This window comes from Motacilla alba, chromosome 19, assembly GCF_015832195.1.
Source record: "Motacilla alba alba isolate MOTALB_02 chromosome 19, Motacilla_alba_V1.0_pri, whole genome shotgun sequence".
NCBI lineage: Eukaryota > Metazoa > Chordata > Aves > Passeriformes > Motacillidae > Motacilla > Motacilla alba.
The window spans coordinates 1694784-1717635 of record NC_052034.1 but is presented as its reverse complement, the minus strand read 5'-3'; the positions used below and the strand labels follow the sequence as shown (position 1 = coordinate 1717635).

Genomic DNA, 22852 nt, shown 5'->3' with positions numbered 1-22852 from the left:
ATAAGGGATGGCCAGGAGCTGGCAATCCTGGCCTGAGGGCCATGCCCAAGGGCAGCACACTTTGGGAAAGGGGTTGGATTTGGAGGGTGCAGCTTGGGCCGTTTTGGGGGCACTGTTAAATGCCACCCTTTACTTTCATCAATTCAACACCTGTCCTGCCTCTTCGTTCCAATTAACCCATTTCCTCACACATTTCTGGGAATTATTTGAGCACCTTTACCCTTGAGGAGGGGGCTAACACCCCCTTCCCCACTCTGCCCACCCTCTGCTCCCTCCACACCCATTTCACCGCTCTCCAAACCTCGCTTGGCTGCTGCCTCCCTGCTCCGTGCCCCCACGCTGGGGAAAACCCCAAACCATCAAAACCCCAAACCATCAAAACCCCAAGCCATCAAAACCCCAAACCACCGACCCCCCAAGCCATCAAAACCTCAAACCACCGACCCCCCAAACCATCAAAACCTCAAACCACCGACCCCCCAAACCATCAAAACCTCAAACCACCGACCCCCCAAGCCATCAAAACCTCAAACCACCGACCCCCCAAACCCGCTCCTCGCTGCGGCTGAGCCCCGGCAAACTCCGCGCACGGAGGGCGTGTCCCCATGGGCGTGTCCGGGGGCGTATCCCCGTGGGCGTGGTCGGGGCGTGTCCCGTGGGCGTGCCCCGTGGGCGTGTCCCGTGGGCGTGTCCCGGGGCGGGGCCGGCGGGCGGGCGGCGCTTTGTGCGCGGCGGCGGCGGCGGGGCCGGGCCGGGGCCATGGAGCGCTGGACCGGCCGCGTCGCGCTGGTCACCGGCGCCTCCGTGGGCATCGGCGCGGCCGTGGCGCGGGCGCTGGTGCAGCACGGCATGAAGGTGGTGGGATGCGCCCGCAGCGTCGACAAGATCGAGGTACCGGCGGTGGCGGCGGCGGGGCGGGGGCCGCTCCCCACGAGGCCGCGGCGGAGCGGGGCCGCTCCCGGCCGGGCGCTGGGGATGCCCGGCCCCGCTGCTCCTGGCTACAGAGCCCCTGGAGCGAGGGGAAGGTGCCCGAGCGAGGAGCGGAGTCCGTTTTGGGGTTTGTTTGGCTTTTTTCGAGTCGCTTCTTACCGAGGTTAAAAATAGCATCTCCCCTGTGGGAGCGGGATGGGGCTGCGGGCGCTCCGGGATGCGGCTGCTCGGGAGGCAGGGTGTTCCTGGGAGTTCGTGTTAAAACGGGCTTCGCTCCTGCCAGGAGCATCTCCACAGCCCCGTCAGAAACCTGCCGGAGCTGGCTTGAGAATAAAGATGCTCTAAAGAAGTGTTTTCTCGGGATCTTGTTGTGCGTCGGTCAGCTGTGCCTCGCAGGGGCTTATTTGCCATTTAGGAAGTTTCCCCTGAGGGGGGAAATAAGTTTTAGCCATCTTCAATATTGCCATGCAGGGTGTTTGGAGCTGCAGGAGAGCTGTGCAGTAGCCAGGGTTGTGTTTCCCCAGCCAGGGTGCTCAGGGCTCTGCACCGCTGAGAATAAATGGTCCAAAATTCGTGGAAACCGAGGCTTGACATCGGCGGCGTTGCTGAGCGGGGTCGAGTAGAGAAATGCTTGGGAAAAGCCGAACTTTTCCCTTTTTTCGTTGCGTATCACGGAGGCTCTGCTTGCGGAGGGGAGGGAGCACCAGCGTGGCTCGGTGACCCGTCCTTGGGGGCCGCTGCTAATTTGGGACTGGCCGGTTCTGGTGCTGCGGTCTGCAGGGAAGGCTGAGCTCTCCCAAGGCTCTCTCCCACCTGCAGCTGCCGGTGCTGGATGTGCTGGAGCCTCGGGGAGCCTGGCAGAGGATGCTGCAGAGGATGTTGTGGCTTCCCATTCCCCTCCGGAAAGTTATTTGCAATATTGCTGTTTCCCGTAGCGCCCTTATCTTGGATTTTCTTCTGGAATCTTTTCATTTGGGAAAGAAATCAATGCAACCTGTGTTTTCCTTCGGCGCTCGCGTGGGTTTCCTTCCTCTCTGAACCTTTCCTGGCCAAAAATACAGCGTGGCTTTAAAAACCAGCAGCGCCGTCAGGCTTTGTGCTTTGGTTTGAGTGTGCACCAGGGCGATCACTCCTGTATTATTGATTGATTGATTGATTGATGGGGTTTGCAGATGTGCTCCCCAGTGTCCCGGGCTGTCTCCACACGTGTTCCCACAGCAGCTGGTGTTTGTCCCTGTTCTGGGACCCGAGTGTGTCTGCAGCGCTGTCATTTGTTTTGGTGGGTGTCTGGACTGTGTTTTGCTCCGCTGCTATTCTGGGTTTATTTATTGTCCAGCATGTTTCCTTAACGAGGAAGAAAATCCCAGTGGTGCTGGAGCGTGGGGGGATCCAGGGTCACTGTGGGAACAGCTCTGTCACCTCCTGGCTGCCAGGGATGCTGTGGGAACTTTGTACCCAATCCTGCCGTGCTTCAGAGCGGGGCTGTTCGTGCGGCTTTCCTCCAGGAGATTCACCTTGAGGCTTTTCCTTTAAAAAAAAAAAAAATTAAAATAAAAGAGGAAGATATCCAGACTTGGAAGTGCTGAGCTGGGAATTGGACTGGGGGGGATTTGGGGGCTGGAACACAGTGGTGGAGGGAGGAGACAAGGGGAATGTGAAGGAGCTGAGGGTTCGGTGATGCCAGAGCATCGCAGCTGTAGGTAACAGAATTTATGGAATCCCGGGTGGTTTGGGCTGGAAGGAACCTTATAAACCATGCCATTCCAAGCCCCGTGGGCAGGGACACCGTCCACCATCCCAGGGGGCTCCAAGGAAGCTTGGCATGGAAAGAGGGCAAACAGCAGGGTGTAAAACCTGGAATCCAGAGCTCGCTCTGCAGCACAACATCACATCTCATCCAAGTTCATGAAGGTCACGGGTTTTAAGGTGAAACGGCTGGAACCCTTGTGTAAGGGGGTTTTGTAACCTCCAGCTAACTGAAAGAGCAGGTTGTCTGGTGGGGATTTAGCCGGGGCAATAAATGCTATGTCAAGATTTCTTAATCTCTTGGAAAATCAGATAAGGGCTTGAGGCAAGATAACGAAGGATTTGCAAAGTTGCGTGTTTGGCATTAGAGCCGTGTCACAACTCCAGTGGTCTTTATTTGGCTTTTGAAATAAAAATGTTAATGGCTCACAAAAAAAGCCCCGAAAAAAGCAAAACTGCAGAAGGATTTTTTTTTTTTTTTCCCTTCCAGTGGCTCCACTGGCCACGTTTCCCTCTCTGCTCCCCACTCCTGCTGCTTCTGCTGCTGCAGCCTCTTCGTGTGGGTCATCAAACAGGAGCTTTAGCAGTCAGACATCGAGGAATAAAATATAATTAAACTGGCTGCATTTTCCTTCTGCATGCCAGGAGGTAATTCAGGTTGAAGGCTTGTTTTAAATGCAGAGCCTGGAGGTACTAACAGCTGTCAAGGACTTCTTGGCGTGTGCTCAGAGAGTGTTTGCTGCTCTCCAGACACCGCCACGCGTTCCAAGCCAGGAGCTTTAATGAAGCAGCCAAGTGTTTCTAGCAGCTTGGAAGAGCAGGCTTTTGGGGGGAAAATGCTCCTTGGGAGATGATCACCCTCACAGGGACCCCCTTGCTGCTGCTGGGGTCTCCAGGGTGCTGAGATTCACAGCCACTCCTCAACTTCCCCCTGCTCCTGCTCGTGTTTTCCAGGAATTTGTGTTTGGTGTCTGGCTCCTTGCAGCAGCACAAAAAAGGGGAGAATTTGCACATGCACGGGACAAAATGTTCCTGCCCTCCCAGCTGGCAAAGCCCTCTCTGGTCTTTTATTCAGCGAGATATGTGAGTTTTATTTTGCAGGGTTCTTCCCCAGGGTGGGGAAGAGCTGGGAGGGTTTTTCTGGCTCCGAGGGACTCTGCAGCTTTTCTCTTGCAGCACAGGGAGGCAGGGAGCTGTTTCCACGGGGTTTGCAGTGATGCTGGTACTCTGCTTTTTTTATAATTAAAATGGATTCATTTTGTGTTTCTAGAGAATGGCAGAAGTGCTGGCAGGTGCTCTCCCTCCATCCACGGTGTCAGAGCTCTGATCTGCAGCGCGGCTGGGGCTGTCACTGCTGGGAGATGCTCCAGGTGGGACACTCCCACCTGCTCCAGGTCACTGGAAATCTTCCAGCAGCTTGGTTGCCTTCCTCTGGTGTGACCAGGGACACCATGGATGCCCTGTTCCAAAGGAAACCCATTTTTTTCCCCCCATCTTTGTTGGCGTGCTGAGAGCAGAGCCGTGCAGGAAGCAATAAATGCGACTTAAGAGACAAGGTTTAACCAATTAATTCCAATGCATTTGTGACAGGTATTGATCAAAGGTAACATTTATAACCAGGGCCTGCTTTGTCAAGGTTAGATCTTGCTCGGGAAACAGCCTTTGATAAGCTGAGCAATTGATTGCAGCTTGGAGCAGCCCAGGCTCTGGGGAGGCTCTTGGGAGGAGGAAGAAGGAGCTGAGTCTTCCTCGTGGGATCTGAGCATCCATTTTTGGGCTCTCTGGTCACTGCCATGAGCCCTCGGGGGCTCCTAGGAGGGTAATTAACAGCTGATTGCTGAGCGTGGTGTTTAATTCCCTGCAGGCAGATCACTCGATGGTTTAGAGGTCGCCTAATTTTGGCATTTTGTCTGTCCCTGGTGGGTCTGTCCCTCTGCCCAGCAGCTGGGGTGGCTTTCCTGGGCTGTTCCCACAGGTTTCCCCAGTCCTGAGGCAGGAGAATCCCGAGGCACGGTGCCTGTGGAGTGAGTGACCTTCAGAGTGTCCTTGGCCCCCGGCAGGGATTGTTGTGTGTCTGGCCACTCGGGGATGGGGGGCTCAAGGCCCCTGGGGTGCTTTTATTGCCACTTGTCCCTGGCCAGATCCTGTCCTGATAAACAGCAGAGATCCCATAATTGCTGTCAGGGTGGGGGGAACAAATACTTCCCTGTCCTCGCGGATTTCCTCAGCCTTGAAACTCAGGGGGGTTGGGTTTGGATTCCTCCTTTTTCTCCCCCAAAATGTGCTTTAAGAATGTCACCTTGCAGCAACCCCTCCTTCTCTGCTGCTCCTCCGTTCCTGGGGTTTGCAGTAGAGCAGCAATACCGTGCTCAGAGCCCTAAAAAGAAATTATAACTGATATAATAACTGAAATAATAACTGAAATAATCCTTTCCTGGGGTTTTGGAACTGGGATGGGGTGTGTGTGCTGCAAGGAGGGTTGTGCCGTGCCTCAGTTTCCCTGTGTAAAACCTGTCCTGGGAAGGTGGGAGGGCTGTGCAGAGATGGACACAGAGGGGACTTTCTGGCTGCCCTTGGGTTTAAGGGGAAGGGAAGCAGGGGAGCCTGTCCTGGGCAGGCTGGGCTCAGGGGCAGGCAGGCTCTGTGGGGCTGGGTTTGGGGCAGGCTGAGCTCTGTGGGGCTGGGTTTGGGGCAGGCTGAGCTCTGTGGGGCTGGGTTTGGGACAGGCAGGCTCTGTGGGGCTGGGTTTGGGACAGGCAGGGGCTCAGGGGCAGGCAGGCTCTGTGGGGCTGGGTTTAGGATAGGCTGAGCTCTGTGGGGCTGGGTTTGGGGCAGGCTGGGCTCTGTGGGGCTGGGTTTAGGACAGGCAGGGCTCTGTGGGGCTGGGTTTAGGACAGGCTGGGCTCTGTGGGGCTGGGTTTAGGACAGGCTGGGCTCTGTGGGGCTGGGTTTAGGACAGGCTGGGCTCTGTGGGGCTGGGTTTAGGACAGGCAGGGCTCTGTGGGGCTGGGTTTAGGACAGGCTGGGCTCTGTGGGGCTGGGTTTAGGACAGGCTGGGCTCTGTGGGGCTGGGTTTGGGACAGGCAGGGGCTCAGGGGCAGGCAGGCTCTGTGGGGCTGGGTTTAGGATAGGCAGGGCTCTGTGGGGCTGGGTTTGGGGCAGGCTGGGCTCTGTGGGGCTGGGTTTAGGATAGGCTGAGCTCTGTGGGGCTGGGTTTGGGGCAGGCTGGGCTCTGTGGGGCTGGGTTTAGGACAGGCAGGCTCTGTGGGGTTGGGTTTGGGGCAGGCAGGCTCTGTGGGGCTGGGTTTAGGACAGGCTGAGCTCTGTGGGGCTGGGTTTAGGACAGGCTGGGCTCTGTGGGGCTGGGTTTAGGACAGGCAGGGCTCAGAGGAAGGCAGAGATATTGCTCTAATGAGCTGTCACAGCAGCGTTTCCTCCTCCCCCATGCCAGCCTGGAGCAAGGAGTGAAAATCCAGAAGTGCCTTGCCGTGAGTGAGGAGGGACCGTGTGAGTGCCTGAAGGTGGCAGGGACCCCCAGGGCCTTTGGCTCGTGTGTGACAATGGAAATTGAATATTGAGTGAGCTAAGAACATATCCCGGGATGTGGAACTGCTGGGAAGGTGCAGGGAGCAGGGAAAAGGGCAGCGTGGCAGGGACAGCTCCCAGCTCCCAGCCTAGCAGGAGCCTGGGAAGAAATGGGGAGTGAGATTTATCCTTGGATCAACCATATGGGCCAAAAGGGACAGCTCAGAGTGTGATTGTCTCCATGTGACAGTGGGGACACAGCTCTGAGTCTCACTCAGTGGAAATAAATAACTAAGCCTCACCCTGGTGCTTTATTCACTGCACATCTCTATGTTGCTGTTGTGCTGGTATTAAATCTTAATTAAAGCAGCTTCAGACTTGCCAATCAGTGGAATGAAAGGGTTTGTGAGCCCCAGTTTGCTTTCACAGCTGTGCTGCTGTTTGTTACAATTCTTCTCCTTCATTTCCTTCAGATAGCAAAAGCTATTGGGGTGACTCTGGTGCTTTTCCAGTTGGGTTCTTGGTGCAGTTCTGTGCTCAAGCACGAGCTCAGTCAGTAGGACACAAGTTCCTGTGGTGAGTGGCAGGTTGGATTAAAAATCACCTAATGGCTCCTGCTGGCTTTCATCTCTGTGAACTAAATGTGTCTGAGGTTAACGGGAGGGTTTGCCAAATAAAGCCCCACTCGACTCTTTCCTTCCTTTCCCTCCTCTCTGGAGTCCCTGAGCATTTTTATATCCATTGATTCTGTAAAACCATTTTACAGGGCTGGATGTGGATGCAGGGCACTGTGCCCCCCGTGCACAAAGAGCATTAACCCTTTCAGGGGAGGAACTGGAGGTTTCTGAACGCAGCAAACCCATCCCATAAATGTGGGGCAGCCTTTCAGTCTGGGGAGCACCTGCTGTCCATTTCCAGGCATCCAGAGATAACGGTGTGCTGCAGAGGGGCTGGCACTGTCCCAGGCCAGGCTGGACAGGGCTTGGAGCCACCTGGGACAGTGGAAGGTGTCCCTGCCCATGGCAGGGGGTAGGAACTGAATGATCTTTAAGGTCCCTTCCAACCCAAACAATTCTTATTTCAGATTTCCATCTCCGGCTGCTGGACTTGCACTGGCCTTGCCTGTACTGCTGTTGCATTACCTGTCACTCTCAAATTGTTGATGAAATCTGGAAAACCAGCTTTTTTTCTCTTTTTTTTCTCTTTTTTTTTCCCTTTTTTTTCCTCTTTTTTTTCTCTTTTTTCACTTTTTTTCCTCTTTTTTTTTCTCTTTTTTTTTCTCTTTTTCCCTCTTTTTTTCCTCTTTTTTTTTCTTTTTTTTTCTTTTTTTTCTTTTTTCCTTTTTTTTTTCCTTTTTTTTTTCCTTTTTTTTTTCCTTTTTTTTTTCCTCTTTTTTTTTCCTCTTTTTTTTTCCTCTTTTTTTTTCCTCTTTTTTTTTCCTCTTTTTTTTTCCTCTTTGTTTTTCCTCTTTTTTTTCCTCTTTTTTTTCTCTTTTTTCTCTTTTTTTTCTTTCCTCCTCGTGCACGTGGTGTGCTCAAAGTGGAATGAGCATCGCTTGAGTGACTTAATGGATGCTCTGAAAAAAAAACCACTCCACCAGCTCGGTAGCTCAGAGTTGCTTTTCAAAAGTCTCTTGCAAACTTGCCTGCAGTCGATGTTTCTTTGAAGAGTCTGTGATGACTCTTTATCTCCAGACGGCTGGAGCACAATCCATCCCTGCCTGGATGTCAGCAGCGTTCAGCACTCGCTTTTCAAAGAGAATTTGTTAGCACAAGTGCAGCCTGAGAGATGAAAGGACCTGTGTTGGAGGCAGCCCGACACCAGGCAGGGAAAGAAAGGTTTTGAGAGAGATTTGATTTCCCAGCTCAGTTGTGGCAGGGAAGCTTTCCTGCCAAGGTGAAAGTCCTTCCTCCTGGTGTGGCTGGGAGCAGAGGATGGGCAGCTCCAGCCAGGATGCTCAGCTTGGAGGGACCTGATGCAACCTGGGGCACCTGCCACGACCTCCCTGCTCCGGCAGGCTCACCCCAGAGCAAATCACACCCCTGGTCTCCTCTGCTCCTTCACCTGGGTCTCCCCTGAGAGGCTGCACTGAGCAGGGAAAGGTGGAAGTGGCAGCTGGACATGGAGACAGAGCTGTAAAACACAGCCCTGTGTCCCTCTGGGCTGTCAGTCAGCTTGTGTGTCCTTTCCTGTCCGTGTTGGTGGGTCTCTCTTCCCTCCAGCCAGCTCTCCTGGCACGGGCCCTGCTCTGGGACATTCCTCCAGCCCCTTGTGCTCGTGTTTCTCATTTTTGAGCATCTTTGCTGTTGCTTGATTCACACTCTCACACCAGTTCATGGTCCTTTTGCCCCTTTTCCCCTCCTGCATCTTTGCAGGAGCAAGGCCCCATCCCTGGAGCAGTTTAGAACCTTCCAGCAGCCCTTCCTGCTGCTGGGGATTTCCTAAATGCTGCTCTTGCAGATTCCCCCCCTCGACTGTTCTGTCAAGCGTGTGCTCCGGTGATGAAAAGGAATATATTCTCCCACTCCTGTCAGCACATCACCAGCACGGTTACCTGCATGGCAAAGGGCAGGCAGCCCCAGGAGGGCACAGAGAGCTGGGATTCAGTGCCAGGGGCACCTTTGTTCAGGCAGGGATGCTGTCAGCCCAGCCCCAGCAGGGCTCCCTGGGGACGCTGCTGGCAGGGATCGACCTCCGACTCAACTCGGCTCGTCCGTCCCCTCCTGGTGCTGTGAGAGCAATAATAATAATCATTCTTGTGTTCTGCAGGGCCTTCCCTGAGCTGGGGATCAGGCAGGAGAGCAGCTCCTGCACCACAGCTCTGCTGGCTTGTGGTCCATCAAAGCTGCTGGGGTCTGGGGAAGGTAAAGCAGCAAACTGCGGCTGCCTGCTCAGGGCCTCGGTCCAGCTCTGTGGTGGCCTCAGCTACTGGGAAAGGCTGAAAATCAAATTATTTTCCTCGTCTGATTACCAGACAGCCCCGGAATGCTTCAAGAGAGTGTTTGGGGTGCAGGGAGGAGCTGGCGTTTGTCCCTCTGCAGGGCAGGAGCTCGGAGCTGCCTCCATGTGCAGTCACTTCCAGGAGATCCCTGCACTGGGGCCTCGCTCCTCCTTTTCTGCCAGGCTGGGAATTGCCGTGCCTGGAATGCAGGGAGGAGCTGCTTGTGGCAGGAGCAGGGCTGTGTTGTCCCCGCTGAATGTCACTGTCGGTGACGCCGGCGCGGCCGCGCGCCCCGGTGATTTGGTGGACATTTGTAGCCAGAGTCCATCTCCCCTCAGGAGCCAGACATCATGTGGCTCCTGCCTGGCACTGGGAGCTGTCACTGTCACTGCTGTGACACGTCGGGGGAGGAGATGCTGCTTCTCATTAGTGTCAGGGGTGAAGGGCATCCTCGGAGATGTGCTGGCAGCAGCTCCTGGCCTTTCCTTGGCTGCGTGTCACCCAGCCTGACAAAAGGTTGGGATATTGGAGCCATCCTTGGTCATGCTAACGAGGAATTGCCCGGCGTGTCCCTTGCCAGCGTGGCAGACTCTCAGCCTGGTGCCAGGGCAGCACTGATTTGTATTTTGCCAGCGCTGCTCCCCCTGAGCAGGATTGCCCAGGGTGGTGGACGAGCACTGAGCGTGTCCTCAGCTCAGGAACTGAGAGGCTGAAGCTCTCAGCTTCTCCTGGATATTGATATCTCCTTTTTCTTAGTTAGCATCGCAGTGATTCTTCCCCAGTGCCTGCTTTCCAGGCTGTGCTAGCCCTGAGGTGTGTTTCTCAGGAACTGGCTGGATAAGCTGCTCTGTGGGGAGAGGGGCTGATGGCTCTTTCCATCCTTCCTGCTGGCTGTTTTTCCCCCCTTCCTGCTGGCTGTTTTCCCCTTCCTGCTGGCTGTTTTCCCCCTTCCTGCTGGCTGTTTTTCCCCTTCCTGCTGGCTGTTTTCCCCCTTTCCTGCTGGCTGTTTTTCCCCTTCCTGCTGGCTGTTTTTCCCCTTCCTGCTGGCTGTTTTTCCCCTTCCTGCTGGCTGTTTTTTCCTCTTCCTGCTGGCTGTTTTCCCCCTTCCTGCTGGCTGTTTTTCCCCCTTTCCTGCTGGCTGTTTTTTCCTCTTCCTGCTGGCTGTTTTTCCCCCTTCCTGCTGGCTGTTTTTCCCCCTTCCTGCTGGCTGTTTTTCCCCCTTCCTGCTGGCTGTTTTTCCCCTCTCTGCTGGCTGTTTTTCCCCCTTCCTGCTGGCTGTTTTTTCCTCTTCCTGCTGGCTGTTTTTTCCTCTTCCTGCTGGCTGTTTTTCCCCCTTCCTGCTGGCTGTTTTTCCCCTCTCTGCTGGCTGTTTTTCCCCCTTCCTGATGGCTATTTTCCCCCTTCCTGCTGGCTGTTTTTCCCCCCTTCCTGCTGGCTATTTTCCCCCTTCCTGCTGGCTGTTTTTCCCCTCTCTGCTGGCTGTTTTTCCCCCTTCCTGCTGGCTGTTTTTCCCCTCTCTGCTGGCTGTTTTTCCCCCTCCTGATGGCTGTTTCCCTCCTGCCTCTGTCTCCCCTAGAAGCTGGCAGCTGAGTGCCAGAGTGCTGGCTACCCGGGCACGCTGATCCCCTACAAGTGTGACCTGTCCAACGAGGAGGAGATCCTGTCCATGTTCTCGGCCATCAAGACCCTTCACCAGGGTGTGGATGTCTGCATCAACAACGCTGGGCTGGCCCGGCCCGAGCCCCTGCTCTCAGGGAAGACAGAGGGCTGGAGGACCATGATAGATGTGAGTATTCCTGGGCCACTTTTCTGTGTCTTCTGGCCACCATCTCCTCATTCCAGAGCTGAGGATCTGCTCCCCAGCCTGCTCTGACAAAGCCCAGTTGTGCTGCTTGGGGATCCTGCCCTGCTGAGCCCTCACCTTGGAGGAGCATTTTTCACACAGCAGCATTTTTCCTTAGCTCACTTGCTTTCTGAAAGGTGAAGAGCCTCCCTTTTTATTTTTTTTTTAATTTTTTTTCTTCAATAAAGCAGGAAATAGAGTGCCAGGCGCTGGGTTTTGCAGCTAATCCTGTTAATTGTGGCAGTGGTTTGTAGAAATGGGCAGATTCTTTTTGGCTTAAAAAGCTGTAATGCTTTTTGTCTTTATAGCCTAATTTTCTGCCTGTAATCTGGTTAGGGCTGGATGTGAATGAGGGTGTTTCACGTGCTGAGATGGGAGTTGTGCACATGGCCCATCCCATTTACAACTTCTCCCTGGGTCCTCCTGTCCTGAGGTGCTGCTGGGCATCTTCTGTGACTTCACCATTTTTGTCATTATGCGGGGGCCCTTTTCTGCACACAGCAGTGGCAGCCACAGCTGTGGGCCCTCAGGATGGTTTGGGTGTCCCTGCAATGTCTCTGGCCAGCGAGGTGCTGAACCAGGAGCTTTTCATGGCGTGACTTCCCCTCCTGTGCCAGCTTCTCTCGTGCACGGAAGCGTTCTCCTCACACGAGCAGGAGCGGAACTCATGGCTGTGAGCAACCCTCGTGGCACCTCCAGCAGCTCTGGGAGCTTGTCCTGGTGAAGGGAAGGACCTGTCTGGGAAGCTGTTTGAAGCTGCAGGCTGTCCAGCAGTGGAGTCAGCTGGGAGGTGTCAGCTGCTCCTGCGCTCTGGGGCCGCGTAAAGCCAAACAGAGAAGCACACTGAGACTCCTGCTGCCAGCCCAAGAGCTGCCATATCCTGCCTAATTAAGTTCTTGTTAGGGTTTTGGCCCGCCTGCTGGCTGCTGTGGCTGCAGCCCAAGGCAGCTGAGCCCAGCTTTGTGTGCCCAGGCAGGCTTTTGTGGCTGCCCAGCCCGGGTCAGCGCACAGCCGCGTCTCCCGGCCCCCGTCGCCGTGGAGGCTTTAAAGAAAACGAGCTGAAGGGGAGCTGAGGCTGAGCTGCTGTCCAGCAGGGCACTGCCCAGCCCTGGCGGGCTCTGAGCCAGGCCCTGGGGGCCACCTGGGCCTTGGAGACTCCCCGTGCTGGCGCCAGGGGCTGCGTGGTGCGTGGATCCTCAGGGATGCTGCGTGTCCCTCGTGCTGCTTTGTTTCTGTCAGCTGGGCAGGCCTGGGGGGACTTGTGGCTTTTCCCAGCTGCCCCAATCCATATTCCCTTTCCTGGCTGCTCAGCTGGAAGTCCTCCCTTTATCTCACCTTCCACCATTTTTAGGGAGAATGATTTTGGAGTGGGATTTTCCTGTATGAGACCCTCCAGAGTTGGTGGCTCAAAGTTTGGGGGCCCTGTGGGGTCCCCCTGCTTGTGGGGGCTGCTTTGGGGTGGGATGGCTGGGGAGGAGAGCCAGGGTGGTGACCCCACAAGGGCAGTGTTAGGAAAGCAGGCTGGGGGAATGTTTTATTCCCAGGGATGACCTGCATGGCTGTCTCTGCTCTCACCGCCTGGCAGAAATGCTGTTGCAGCCCGAGACAGCCCAGCTTTCCCCGTGTGCTGGCAGATATTTCCCTCTCAGATATTTCCCTCTCACCATCCTCCAGCAGCTGCTGGCTTGGCTCCTGGTTGCTGTGTTCACTGAACAACCCTCCAGCATCAAGGCAAAGCCCTGGGATGCTCCAGAGCCCACAGCTTCACCCAGCCCGGCCTGGGCAGCCTGACAAGGCTGTGCTTTGCTTTCCACGCTGCTGCTGAGGGGTAGGAACAGCTCAGAGGAGTTTTCCCTTTTGTTCTGTGCCCCTGCTTTGTGGCTGCATGGCGGTGTCCCCTGGCAGTGTCCCCTGGCAGTGTCCCTGTGTGCCGGCGCCGTGGCAGGCCTGGGGGGGCTCTGCAGGGCCAGCCCCCCCTGCCAGGGCACCCCAGCCCCAGAGCAGCCCTGGCCAGGCCCCTTTCCCTCCCAGGGAGGGCTGCCAGCACCTTCCACGGGCCACTGGGCTTTGCAGAGCTGTGTGGCAGCAGGGAGCCTTCTTCCCAAGCTTCCCTGCCGAGCTGGGAGATGCTGTTGGAGAGTTCCAGGGCACCCCTGGGCTGCAGGATGGGAAAAGTTTCCCAACAGCCATTGACCCATTGATTTAGGAGGCATTAGGGCCTTAAATTAAAGGCTTTTTTTTTTTTTCCTTTTTGGTAAATTGATTTTTGCTTCCATGCATTTTTTATGAGCTTTGAGGCTCTGTGTCCTTCCAGATTCCCCTCTCAGTACCCTCCTTCTTGCTATACATCTAACAGTCAAAACCATCTTTGAATTTACTTGTTCCTCTCCTTTTCTAAAGCTCTTTATTGTCTGGCATTCATTCCCAGGGTGGGAGCTGCTTCTCCCCGGGATGTTGGGGATGAGGGATGTGCTTTCCAGCAGCGCAGACCCTGCCTTGCCAGCCAGCAGATCTGCAGTGGCTGCAGGAGGGAAGGTGTCACCTCAGGCGGGTTCTGAGCCCATCCTGCCTCGGCTCCCAGCTCCCCCCGTTTTCTCCCTGGTTTCTGAGGCTGCAGCAAAGTCCTGATGTGCAGGAGGAGCTGGGGCTGGCTGCCGTGCTCACTCTGAGCCTCTGGGGCTGCAGCAGCTCCTTCTCTCTTACCCGCTGACCTTTCCAGCCAGGAATTCAAGCTGAACTTCCCATTTTCCCTGCTCAGGGCACTGAGGGCTGCAGCACACATCCTCTCCCTCCTCTAGACACAGAATGGGTTTGGTTCTTGGCATTGTTCACTGACAAGCCAGGCTCTGTTCTTCTTGCTTTTCCAAACCATCTGTGCAGGGATCTGTCTGCTGTAAGCTGTGCTCCCATATGTGCTCTGGGGCTGGGGCACTCCTTTGGAGCCCTGGAAAAGGCTGGTTCTGGGAAAGGGAAACGCTGAGCACTGCTAGGAGCAGGATCTTTTGTGTCCTCTCCTCTGGCAGCTGGAGCTGGCTCATTGCTGGGAAGTGTGGCACGGTGGTGGCTGTCACAGAGCTGCTGCCCGTGCACTGAGCAGGGCCCAGGTGTGCTGCCCTCCTTGCCAAGGCTCCTCTCAGCCTTTTCTCCCTAAAATGGGAGCAAGGCAGAAAAATGTCTGATTTCTGGTCTGTACCAGCAGCCTCGGGCTCACACAGACTTGCTTGTTTGTCTCATAGGTTCCTCAGTGCCTGTTCCACGTCTTGAAATGGGGTTTCACCCCAAAAACCAGTCTGTGCTGGTGGGAAAAGGCCATCCCAGCTCAGCTGCCTCCCAGCCAGTTGTTTTGTTGTACCGTGGGGTTTTATCTCGGGGCTCTGGACTTTCCCATGTGGCTGCTGATTGGGATCTTGCTCTGCCAGGAGCTGTCAGAATGTTGTAACTTTGCCCACGCTGCTCCGTGAGTCACTTTGGGATGATGTTACCCTCTAGTGGCCTTTGGAGAGGGACTTGGGAGTGGCTGCTCCAAAAAGGAGCTGCCCGGTGGGCTGAGGGAGGCAGGGATTTGTTTGTCATGAAGGGTTTTACACCAGCAGGTGCCCGGATCCATATCCCAAAGCCCAGGCTCAGGCTGCAGCAGGTGACTCCTGCTTTCCCTGCCCACCCTGCTGTGGAATCCCCAGTCCTGCCTGCTCTGCAGAGCTCGGGGGCCCTTGTGCTGCCTTCTCTGCTCATTTTCTTCCTGGCACAGCCCAGGTGGATTCCCAGGTTAAAGATTTATCTCTGGGGCTCCAGGTGTGATGGTGAGGAGCCCAGCAGTGACTCTGCCTGTCCAAAGGGCACTTGGCTGGGGGTGGTGGCTCCACTCGTGTTGCCTGGGCTCTCCCAGGGTCAGATTAAAGCCCTGTTTATCTCTGGCCAAGACAAACCCCTCAGGGATGGCCTCTGGCAGTGAACGGGGAATAATGACCAGACAAAAGCAGTGACAGAGATCTGACCCCGCTCCTCTTTGTGCTGCTCAGTAATTGCATCTCCCAGCCCCATCCCTTTCCAATCGGTGCCCCTCTCCTGCCTGTCCTTTTGTGCCAGCAGGTCCCAGTTATTCTGCCCCATTCTTGTTCTTTATTTTCCCAGGGATGATCCCCAGCCCTCTCCCATCTCCATCCCTGTCCACGTGGTCTCCTTCCTGCTGCTCCACCTGCCTTCTGATTCATCAGAAAATCACTTCTCCCTGGAGACTGCACCCTCTGCAGTGTGTTCAGACCCTGCTGGGCTGCTCATTTCGCTGCCAGTGTGACATGCTGTTACACAGGACCTGCCAGGGGCTGGTCACACCCTTTCTGGAGGCCTTCAGCAAATCCCCTTCCAAATCCCAGCCTCCTGAGCCATCAGCACTGCTGCTGGGGTTGCTGCTCTCCACTGCTGCATGTACCTCTGGGCCCTTTGTATTCCAGCTGGGAGAATTTCCTCATCCCTATCTTCCCAGCAGCGCTGGCTCTGTGTTTATGGTCAGTGAATTGATGTGGAGGTGACAGGAGTTTAACCGAGCCAGGGCACGCTGGGAGGTGCTGGTCCAGAGAGCAGCAGTGCTCTGGGTGCTGTGGGACAGGGGAATTGCCAGCTGGTGCTGAGGCTCTGGCAGCAGGCAGTGACAGGTCGGTGGCTTCCACAGCCCAGCCCGAGTTGCCCGCTCTGGGGTTCCCTGTGGCACAAAGTGAGCTTTGCTTCCCGTGCCTGGGAGCTCTTCTGGTGCCTCCTGTGAACTGCTGGCGCTCTGGCAGGCAGGATCTGGGGATTTCCTCGTTAACGAGCTGACCTAATTACCTGCTGTTAGTGCCCTGCCAGCTGCCCCAGCCCCGGGGTGCTCCGTGCTGGGCAGAACCAGGGGCTCTGGCTCCTGTCCGCAGTGCTGCTGTGGGGACGGGCTTTGCTCCCCCTTCCCCGGGCTCTACCCTCACCCCTGCCCCTAAAACAACCAAGTCTGTTTATTTCTGCTCCCTCTGGGTGTCTGTGCACCCCCTGCCCCTGTGGCTGCAGCCCCCAGCTCAGCTGGGGGGTGTGAGGATGAGCAATTCCCTCTTTGGGTTTTCCTGGGATTTGCCTGGGGACAGGGACTGGAACTGGTAGCCCAGATTTTGGGCACACAAGGGGCGAATCCAGGGGTGCCAGGCAGGGCTGCTGGCCTTCATTTCTTCTTCTTTTCTCCCCCCTCAGGTCAATGTGATGGCCGTGAGCATCTGCACCCGGGAGGCCTATCAGTCCATGAAGGAGAGAAACATCGACGATGGGCACATAATTAACATTAACAGGTGAACAGAGCGGGCTGTGGGATCAGCCTGGGGGCTTTCTCCTCCTCCCTGCCTAACAGGAAGGGTTTCAGCACTGGAGCTTCAAGCTTGCTGTGGTGCTGATGGGGGTTCCTAAGGATTGTGGTGGTTGATGCTTCAAACTTGATCTGTGCTGGTCTAAAGCAAGGGAAGACGAGGGAGAGGAGGACGCCCCAAACGAGGGAGAAAGGGACACCCCAAACGAGGGAGATGGGGACACCCCAAACGAGGGAGAAGGGGACACCCCAAACGAGGGAGAAAGGGACACCCCAAACGAGGGAGATTAGGATGCCCCAAACGAGGGAGATGGGGATGCCCCAAATGAGGGAGAAAAGGATACCCCAGACCAGGGAGAAAAGGACACCCCAAACCAGGGAGACGAGGACGCCCCAAACGAGGGAGAAAAGGATACCCCAGACCAGGGAGAAAGGGACACCCCAAACCAGGGAGAAAAGGGTGATACCACCCCCTGCTGATGCAGCAGGGCTGGCAGTTGATTTCTGGAGCTGCTCAGGGCGGTTTGGCTGTGCCAGAGGTGCTGCCTGTCCCCGCTGCAGCCCCATGCCAGCCCCTGATGGGTTCACGGTGGTGCCCTGAGCCCCCCGGGGTCCCTCCCAGCTGCCAGCAGCGTGCCCTGTGCTCTGTCCCCAGCATGAACGGGCACAGCGTGGTGCCCCAGTCCGTGGTGCACTTCTACAGTGCCACCAAGTACGCGGTGACGGCGCTGACCGAGGGGCTGCGGCAGGAGCTGCGCGAGGCCAGGACCCACATCCGAGCCACGGTGAGCGCCAGCCCTCCTGCCCCCTGCCCTGCTGGGGCACAGCTCTGCCCTCGGGGGAGCAGCCAAGGGGGTGCAAAGATGGGGCTCAGCACACCGGGGATGGTCAGGGAATTGCTGCGTCCCAGGCAGGGCGCAGGCCTGGGAAGGGTCACATCAACAGAAGGAGGCACTCAGCTGGGCTGTTGGTGCTCATCCCGAGCTTTCGCATGTTGTTCTTTGCTTCTCTGCCCCTCTGGCTGTGAGGAGGGAAGTGCCCTCCAGAGGTGCCTGCCACAAGGAGCAGTAAGGCCTGCTCGCTTCAACTGGTGCCTTAAAAACGGGTGGGAAAGGAGGATAACAGAATTTTGGGGTTTTTAAAAATTCTTTTACTGAAGGGGAATTACAAACCCTATTAGGATGTGCTCTGCTTTTTTTTTTCCAGTGTATATCTCCAGGACTGGTGGAAACAGGATTTGCTTTTAAACTTCATGATAATGACCCCGAGAGAGCTGCTGCAACCTATGAGAGCATTCGGGTAGGACTTGGAGGAGTGCAAGCAGAGGGAAGTGGCTCTGATTATAACTGAACAGCCTTTCTCCTGGCTGATGGTTCCAGAGAGTGCCCAGTGCTCTCCAATCTCAGCCCTCAAACTTCAGATTTTCCACTGGTATTTACACAGTGTAGGTTTTCAGTTGGGTTCAGTTTCCAGCTCCTTTTTTTTCCTTTCATTTTGATGCTTCTGTAAGTAAGTGTCAGTCAGCTTTGCCATTTTGCAGGCTGTGACGTCTTCACTGCAGAGAAGATGGGACAAGCAGAGGTGCCAGCACAAGGAGAAGTGTTGTCTGGCAGGGGGCAGGGGATTCCCTGGGGGAATTCCTGACGAGGATGGCATTGCCTGACCTGGCAGAATCCCTGTGCCAGCAGTGAGGTTATCCACAGCAACCAAAGGATGCTCAGCACAGACACATCCCTTGTTACATTTGCAGTGCCCTGGCTGTTTCCTGCTTGCTTGCACCTCCTGCACATGCCCCGGGGACACTGCCAGACCTCATCAAGGATGGGCAGGAGAGGAGGGATCTCGTGGGGGGCTTTGTGGGTGCCCTTTGACCCAGAGCCCCTCTGCTGTCGTTGCAGTGTCTCAAGGCTGAAGACATGGCCAATGCTGTCATCTATGTCCTCAGTGCCCCCCCTCATGTACAGGTAGGCTGGGGCTGGGGCTGGAGCTGCCCTGGCCTGGCTGATCTGCTGCTGGATCAGCTGGGAGCTTAGGGAGCCTGTGCTGGGGATTAGCAGGGATCACGTTTGTTTACACTTCCAGCCCTGGGATGGCACTGCTGGGGCCCTGGGATGGCACTGCTGGGGCTCTGGGATTGCTCAGGGTGTGGAATGGCACTGCTTAGGGTGTGGGACTGCTCTGGGATGGCACTGCTGGGGCTCTGGGATTGCTCAGGGTGTGGAATGGCACTGCTTAGGGTGTGGGATTGCTCTGGGATGGCACTGCTGGGGCCCTGGGATGGCACTGCTGGGGCCCTGGGATTGCTCAGGGTGTGGGATTGCTCTGGGATGGCACTGCTGGGGCTCTGGGATTGCTCAGGGTGTGGGATTGCTCTGGGATGGCACTGTTGGGGCTCTGGCACTGCTCAGGGTGTGGGACTGCTCTGGGATGGCACTGCTGGGGCTCCTCACATCCCTGTGGATTCACAGTGAAGGCTTAGCTGGCTCTGATTCTTCCCCCAGAGGGTGCTGGGGCACTGCCCAGGCTCCCCAGGGAATGGGCACATTCTCAAGGCTGCCACAGCTCCAGGAGTGCTTGGACAGTGCTCTCAGGGTGGGGTTTTGGGGTGTCTGTGCAGTGCCAGGAGCTGGACTGGAGGATCACTGTGGGTCCTTTCCAGCTTGGGATATTGTGTGTTTCCATGAGCCCAGAAAAGGTCTGTGCAGGGCAGGGGGTGTGAGGGACAGGGGCACACTGCCCTTTCGGGTGGTGCCATCTGAGATTTGCTGGGAGTCTTGGCTGCTGCCAGTTGCCAGATGAGCTGTTGGGCCTGCTCCCCCCGGGGTGAGCTGCCAGAGGGACTCTCCTCCTGAGAAACCAGGAATGCTTGGCCAGCTCTGGGGAGGGAGGAGCAGAGTTCCTGCGGTGAGAGCAGACTTTGGTCACGAGAGCTTCCTCAGTGCCTCGGCTGGACTCTGCTCCCTGCAGCAAGACGTGTCCCTGACCCTGTACCCCTGGGGATAACTGGCTTTCCTTGGCTTAAAAAGATCAGAACTCTGCCCGTGGCAGCTCTGTGAGCCAGAGCAAACTGCAGCCCTGAGCCCTGGGCTGTGTAACCAGGTTCATGCTGCCCCTTCCCCGTGTATATCTGGGCTTTTGCTGCCTGCTAAAGGCAGAGCAGGTCCCTTCACCTCTGCTTTCCTCCCAGCTCAGGTCACCAGGCTCATCCCTGCTCACAGGCTGCTGCAGCAGGGCAGGGCTCCAGGGCAGGATCTCAGTGCAGGGCTCCAGGGCAGGATCTCAGGGCAGGGCTCCAGGGCAGGATCTCAGGGCAGGGCTCCAGGGCAGGATCTCAGTGCAGGGCTCCAGGGCAGAATCTCAGTGCAGGGCTCCAGGGCAGGGCTCCAGAGTAGAATCTCAGTGCAGAATCCCAGGGCAGGGCTCCAGGGCAGAATCCCGGGGCAGAATCCCAGTGCAGAATCTCAGTGCAGAATCCTAGGGCAGGGCTCCAGTGCAGAATCCCAGGGCAGAATCCCAGGGCAGGGCTTCAGTGCAGGGCTCCAGGGCAGAATCCCAGGGCAGGGCTCCGGGACAGGGCTCCAGTGCAGAATTCCTGTTCCATCCCACCTTGATCTCTTGCAGATTGGGGATATACAGATGAGGCCCACGGAGCAGATCTCATAGCAGGGCAGGAGGATGAGGAGGATGAGGAGGACCACGAGCAGCACCGTGCCCACTCCACCTGGAGCCCTCTGGCAGCCCAGGCTTCCCTCAGCTGGCTGGCAGCGCTTTAATCGAGTACCAAGGATCGTGTTTGAAGAATTATTTTTCTCTCCCTCTCTCTGAGCTGGTGCTGGTGCTGAGCCAGTTTGAAAAAAAAGAAAAGAAGAAGAACCACAAACTCCTAGTGGGTCTCTTTCTCCCCCACTCCTTTCTGAAACTGCTTAAGAGTAAAAATGTGTTTGAGAATAATGCAGGGAAGTGGTTTGTGGAAGGTTGTTTGTCTCCAGGCTGGTTTATTCTTCATTTTGCTTTCTTTTCAAGGTTTGTTTGATCTTAGTTGCTGATGCTGTGTGTGGACCTAGGTGAAGTGGCACGAGATGTTTGCCAGCTTCAGTGCGCTTAGGGTTTGAGACTTTCAGTGCACATGAATCCATCTAATATTCTGAGTTTATTTTCATCAGGTTGATTACTGATGGTGGTGATGCATGTGGTATTTTCCATTTCTTTTGTACTCCACTGCCCTAACCCAGTGTACAACCTCCCCCAGCCCTCCTTTCCCCTTCACTTGACTCATGCCTGCCGAGTTTGAGGAAGTGTAAATGTGTGTGCTTGATATTTCTCTTTTTTTCTAGGTAGGTAAATAGTTGGAGGAAAACCTGTCCCTGTGCAGGTTAGGATGATAATCTAAGTGGCATAGTTACAGTAAGAGTGAGTTGTTTGGTATTTTTAATAAAAACTAAACGTGTGCTGTCTTGTGACCACCTCTACCCTTGGTATCATCTCCCAGCACTCTGGATGTTCTGTATGTGATGTTTGCATGCATTGACACTTTTTTTCTGGAAATGTGGATTGCTCTGGTGCTGTTGGAATGCTGGTGCTGAGGAGCTGGAAATGGTGGGAGTTTATTTTTACGTAGAGACACAAACTCTGAGAGAGAGAGAGAGATGGATAGAGTGGAACGAGCCGTGCTGAAGGTGTCTGGAATGAGGAGGGATTTGCAGGGACATTCTGGCTACAGAAAGCAGCAGGTGAAGGGTCTGGCTGAGATCTCGTGCTGGTGCAGCCCCAGTGTTTGGCTCTGGGTTTACTCCGAGTTCAGGGAGAAGAGAGTTGGCCCCAAAGCAGAGCTGGAGCTGTCTGGAGACTCTCTGCAGGGAGGTCTGTGTGTGTCCAGCTCTCCAGGGAGCTCTTGGGCACGCTGCCTTAAGATTGCAGACCCTGTCCAGCTCCTGCTGGGCTCCAGAAGGTCAGGGATGGTCAGCTGGTCGGAGCAGAGGACAGAGAGCCTGGGAAATTGGGGTTGGATTGTTTGGCTTACACCAGGAGAGCCCTGGGAGTTCATCTGTGTTAGCCCTGCACAAGGGAGACCGGAGCTGGGCCACCAAGACACGAGCTCAGCTCCCTGTACAGCCTTGGGCGAGCCACTTTACCTCTCTGCCTCAGTTTCCCCGTCTGGAAAATGGGGATAATAACACTCACCTACCTCACAGGGGTGTTGTGAGGACTCACAGGCTTTCGTAAAGCACTTTGACAGGCGCTGTGTAAGTGCTGAGTGTGGATATTGAAGTATTATTGTGAATTAAACCTTGTGATACCTAGAATTCCTTGTGCCAAAGGTGAGCAGCTGGAGGAGGATACAAGGAGAGAACTGGCAAACTGTTCCTTTCATGATGGCAAAAACAAAAGGCAATTTGCCCCTTTTTTTTCCCCTCTTTATTGACACATGGTGTGTTCTGTCCATTCTGTCCATTCACCGGTTTCTACTGACAAGTGCACCTGGATTTGGCTTTTTAATTTATGGTGAGTGAAATCCCTGCCCCTGGGGAAGCCTTGCACTGCCCTGCTCCAGGATGCCAAGGCAGTGCCTTTGTGTGGATCCCCAGCGGGTGCCCCGGGCAGTGTGTGCCATCTTTAGGAGAAGGTGGTTGAACTACTAAAGAGGCCAAAAAAAAAAAAAAAAATTGAGAAATTAGGAACTTCTAAGCAGAAAAAAAAACCAAAAAAAAAAAAACGAGCAGGGATGTGGGTAGCAGTGGTGAAACATGGAATTGTGGCAGCAGCTGTGTGCAAAGTTCAGCAGATGTTGAAATGTGTGGCTGAGGAGGGCCTTCACATCTCCCTGTGCTGTGAAAGGAGGATTTGCAGAGAACTGCTTAAGATGCAGAACCCTGACAAAGGGTTTGTCCGGGTAGTTGCTCCCTGCAAATACAACCTGGCAGCCCTGCAGCCCTGGAAGTTGTTTTTCTTTTTCCCCCCAGAACATTTGTAAGTCTCTGAAGTCACCTCGAGGTGACGTGCAGTATATTTTTCCATTTGAAGTGTGGTTTCAGGGGATCACCCCTGCTGCCTGTGAGCCTCCCCCACCCAGGAGGGCTCCTGGGGTGGCCTTGGTGGCACCTCCTGCCACCTTCCTGGGGTGAGATGGGACCCCAGTCCGAGGCAGTGAAACCCCTCAAACACGAGGATAGTGAACTGTGTAACTTATCAGTAGGTTTCTATTGTGATCTGTAAAATAAAGAATAAAAAGAGAGGCACATCGTGGCTCGTCTGTGCTGTGTTTTGTTATTTTTGTGTTTAAAATACAGCCTTTTTGCTGTTCACACCCAAAGTTTGGTTTGGGGAACGATCCAAACAGAATCCTTCCCTTTGGGGTTTTTATGAGGAAAAGCAGGGTTTCTTTCCAGAGCTGGACAGCATCCAGTTGTCTTGGGGGTAACCTGTGGAGGTCTGGGGTAACCTCTGGAGTCTGGCTGGGGACAGCTCTGGGATGCTCCATTCCCTGGCTGATCCTGGTACCTGGCATCACTGGGGTTCCCCGTTCTGGGGTCTGTCCAGGGACTCTGGG

General features: G+C 55.3%; 1 protein-coding gene across 1 annotated transcript; it reads left to right on the top strand.

Annotated features, from left to right (window-relative positions):
- Positions 1 to 694: 694 nt before the first annotated feature.
- DHRS11 (dehydrogenase/reductase 11) lies at positions 695 to 22548 on the top strand. Its single transcript, XM_038158294.1, has 7 exons — positions 695 to 891; positions 10719 to 10928; positions 16197 to 16291; positions 16961 to 17090; positions 17512 to 17604; positions 18204 to 18269; positions 19927 to 22548. Exons 1-7 carry the CDS (start codon positions 760 to 762, stop codon positions 19966 to 19968), a joined length of 768 nt encoding a protein of 255 aa, XP_038014222.1. The 5' UTR covers positions 695 to 759; the 3' UTR covers positions 19969 to 22548.
- The last annotated feature ends 304 nt before the right edge of the window (positions 22549 to 22852 follow it).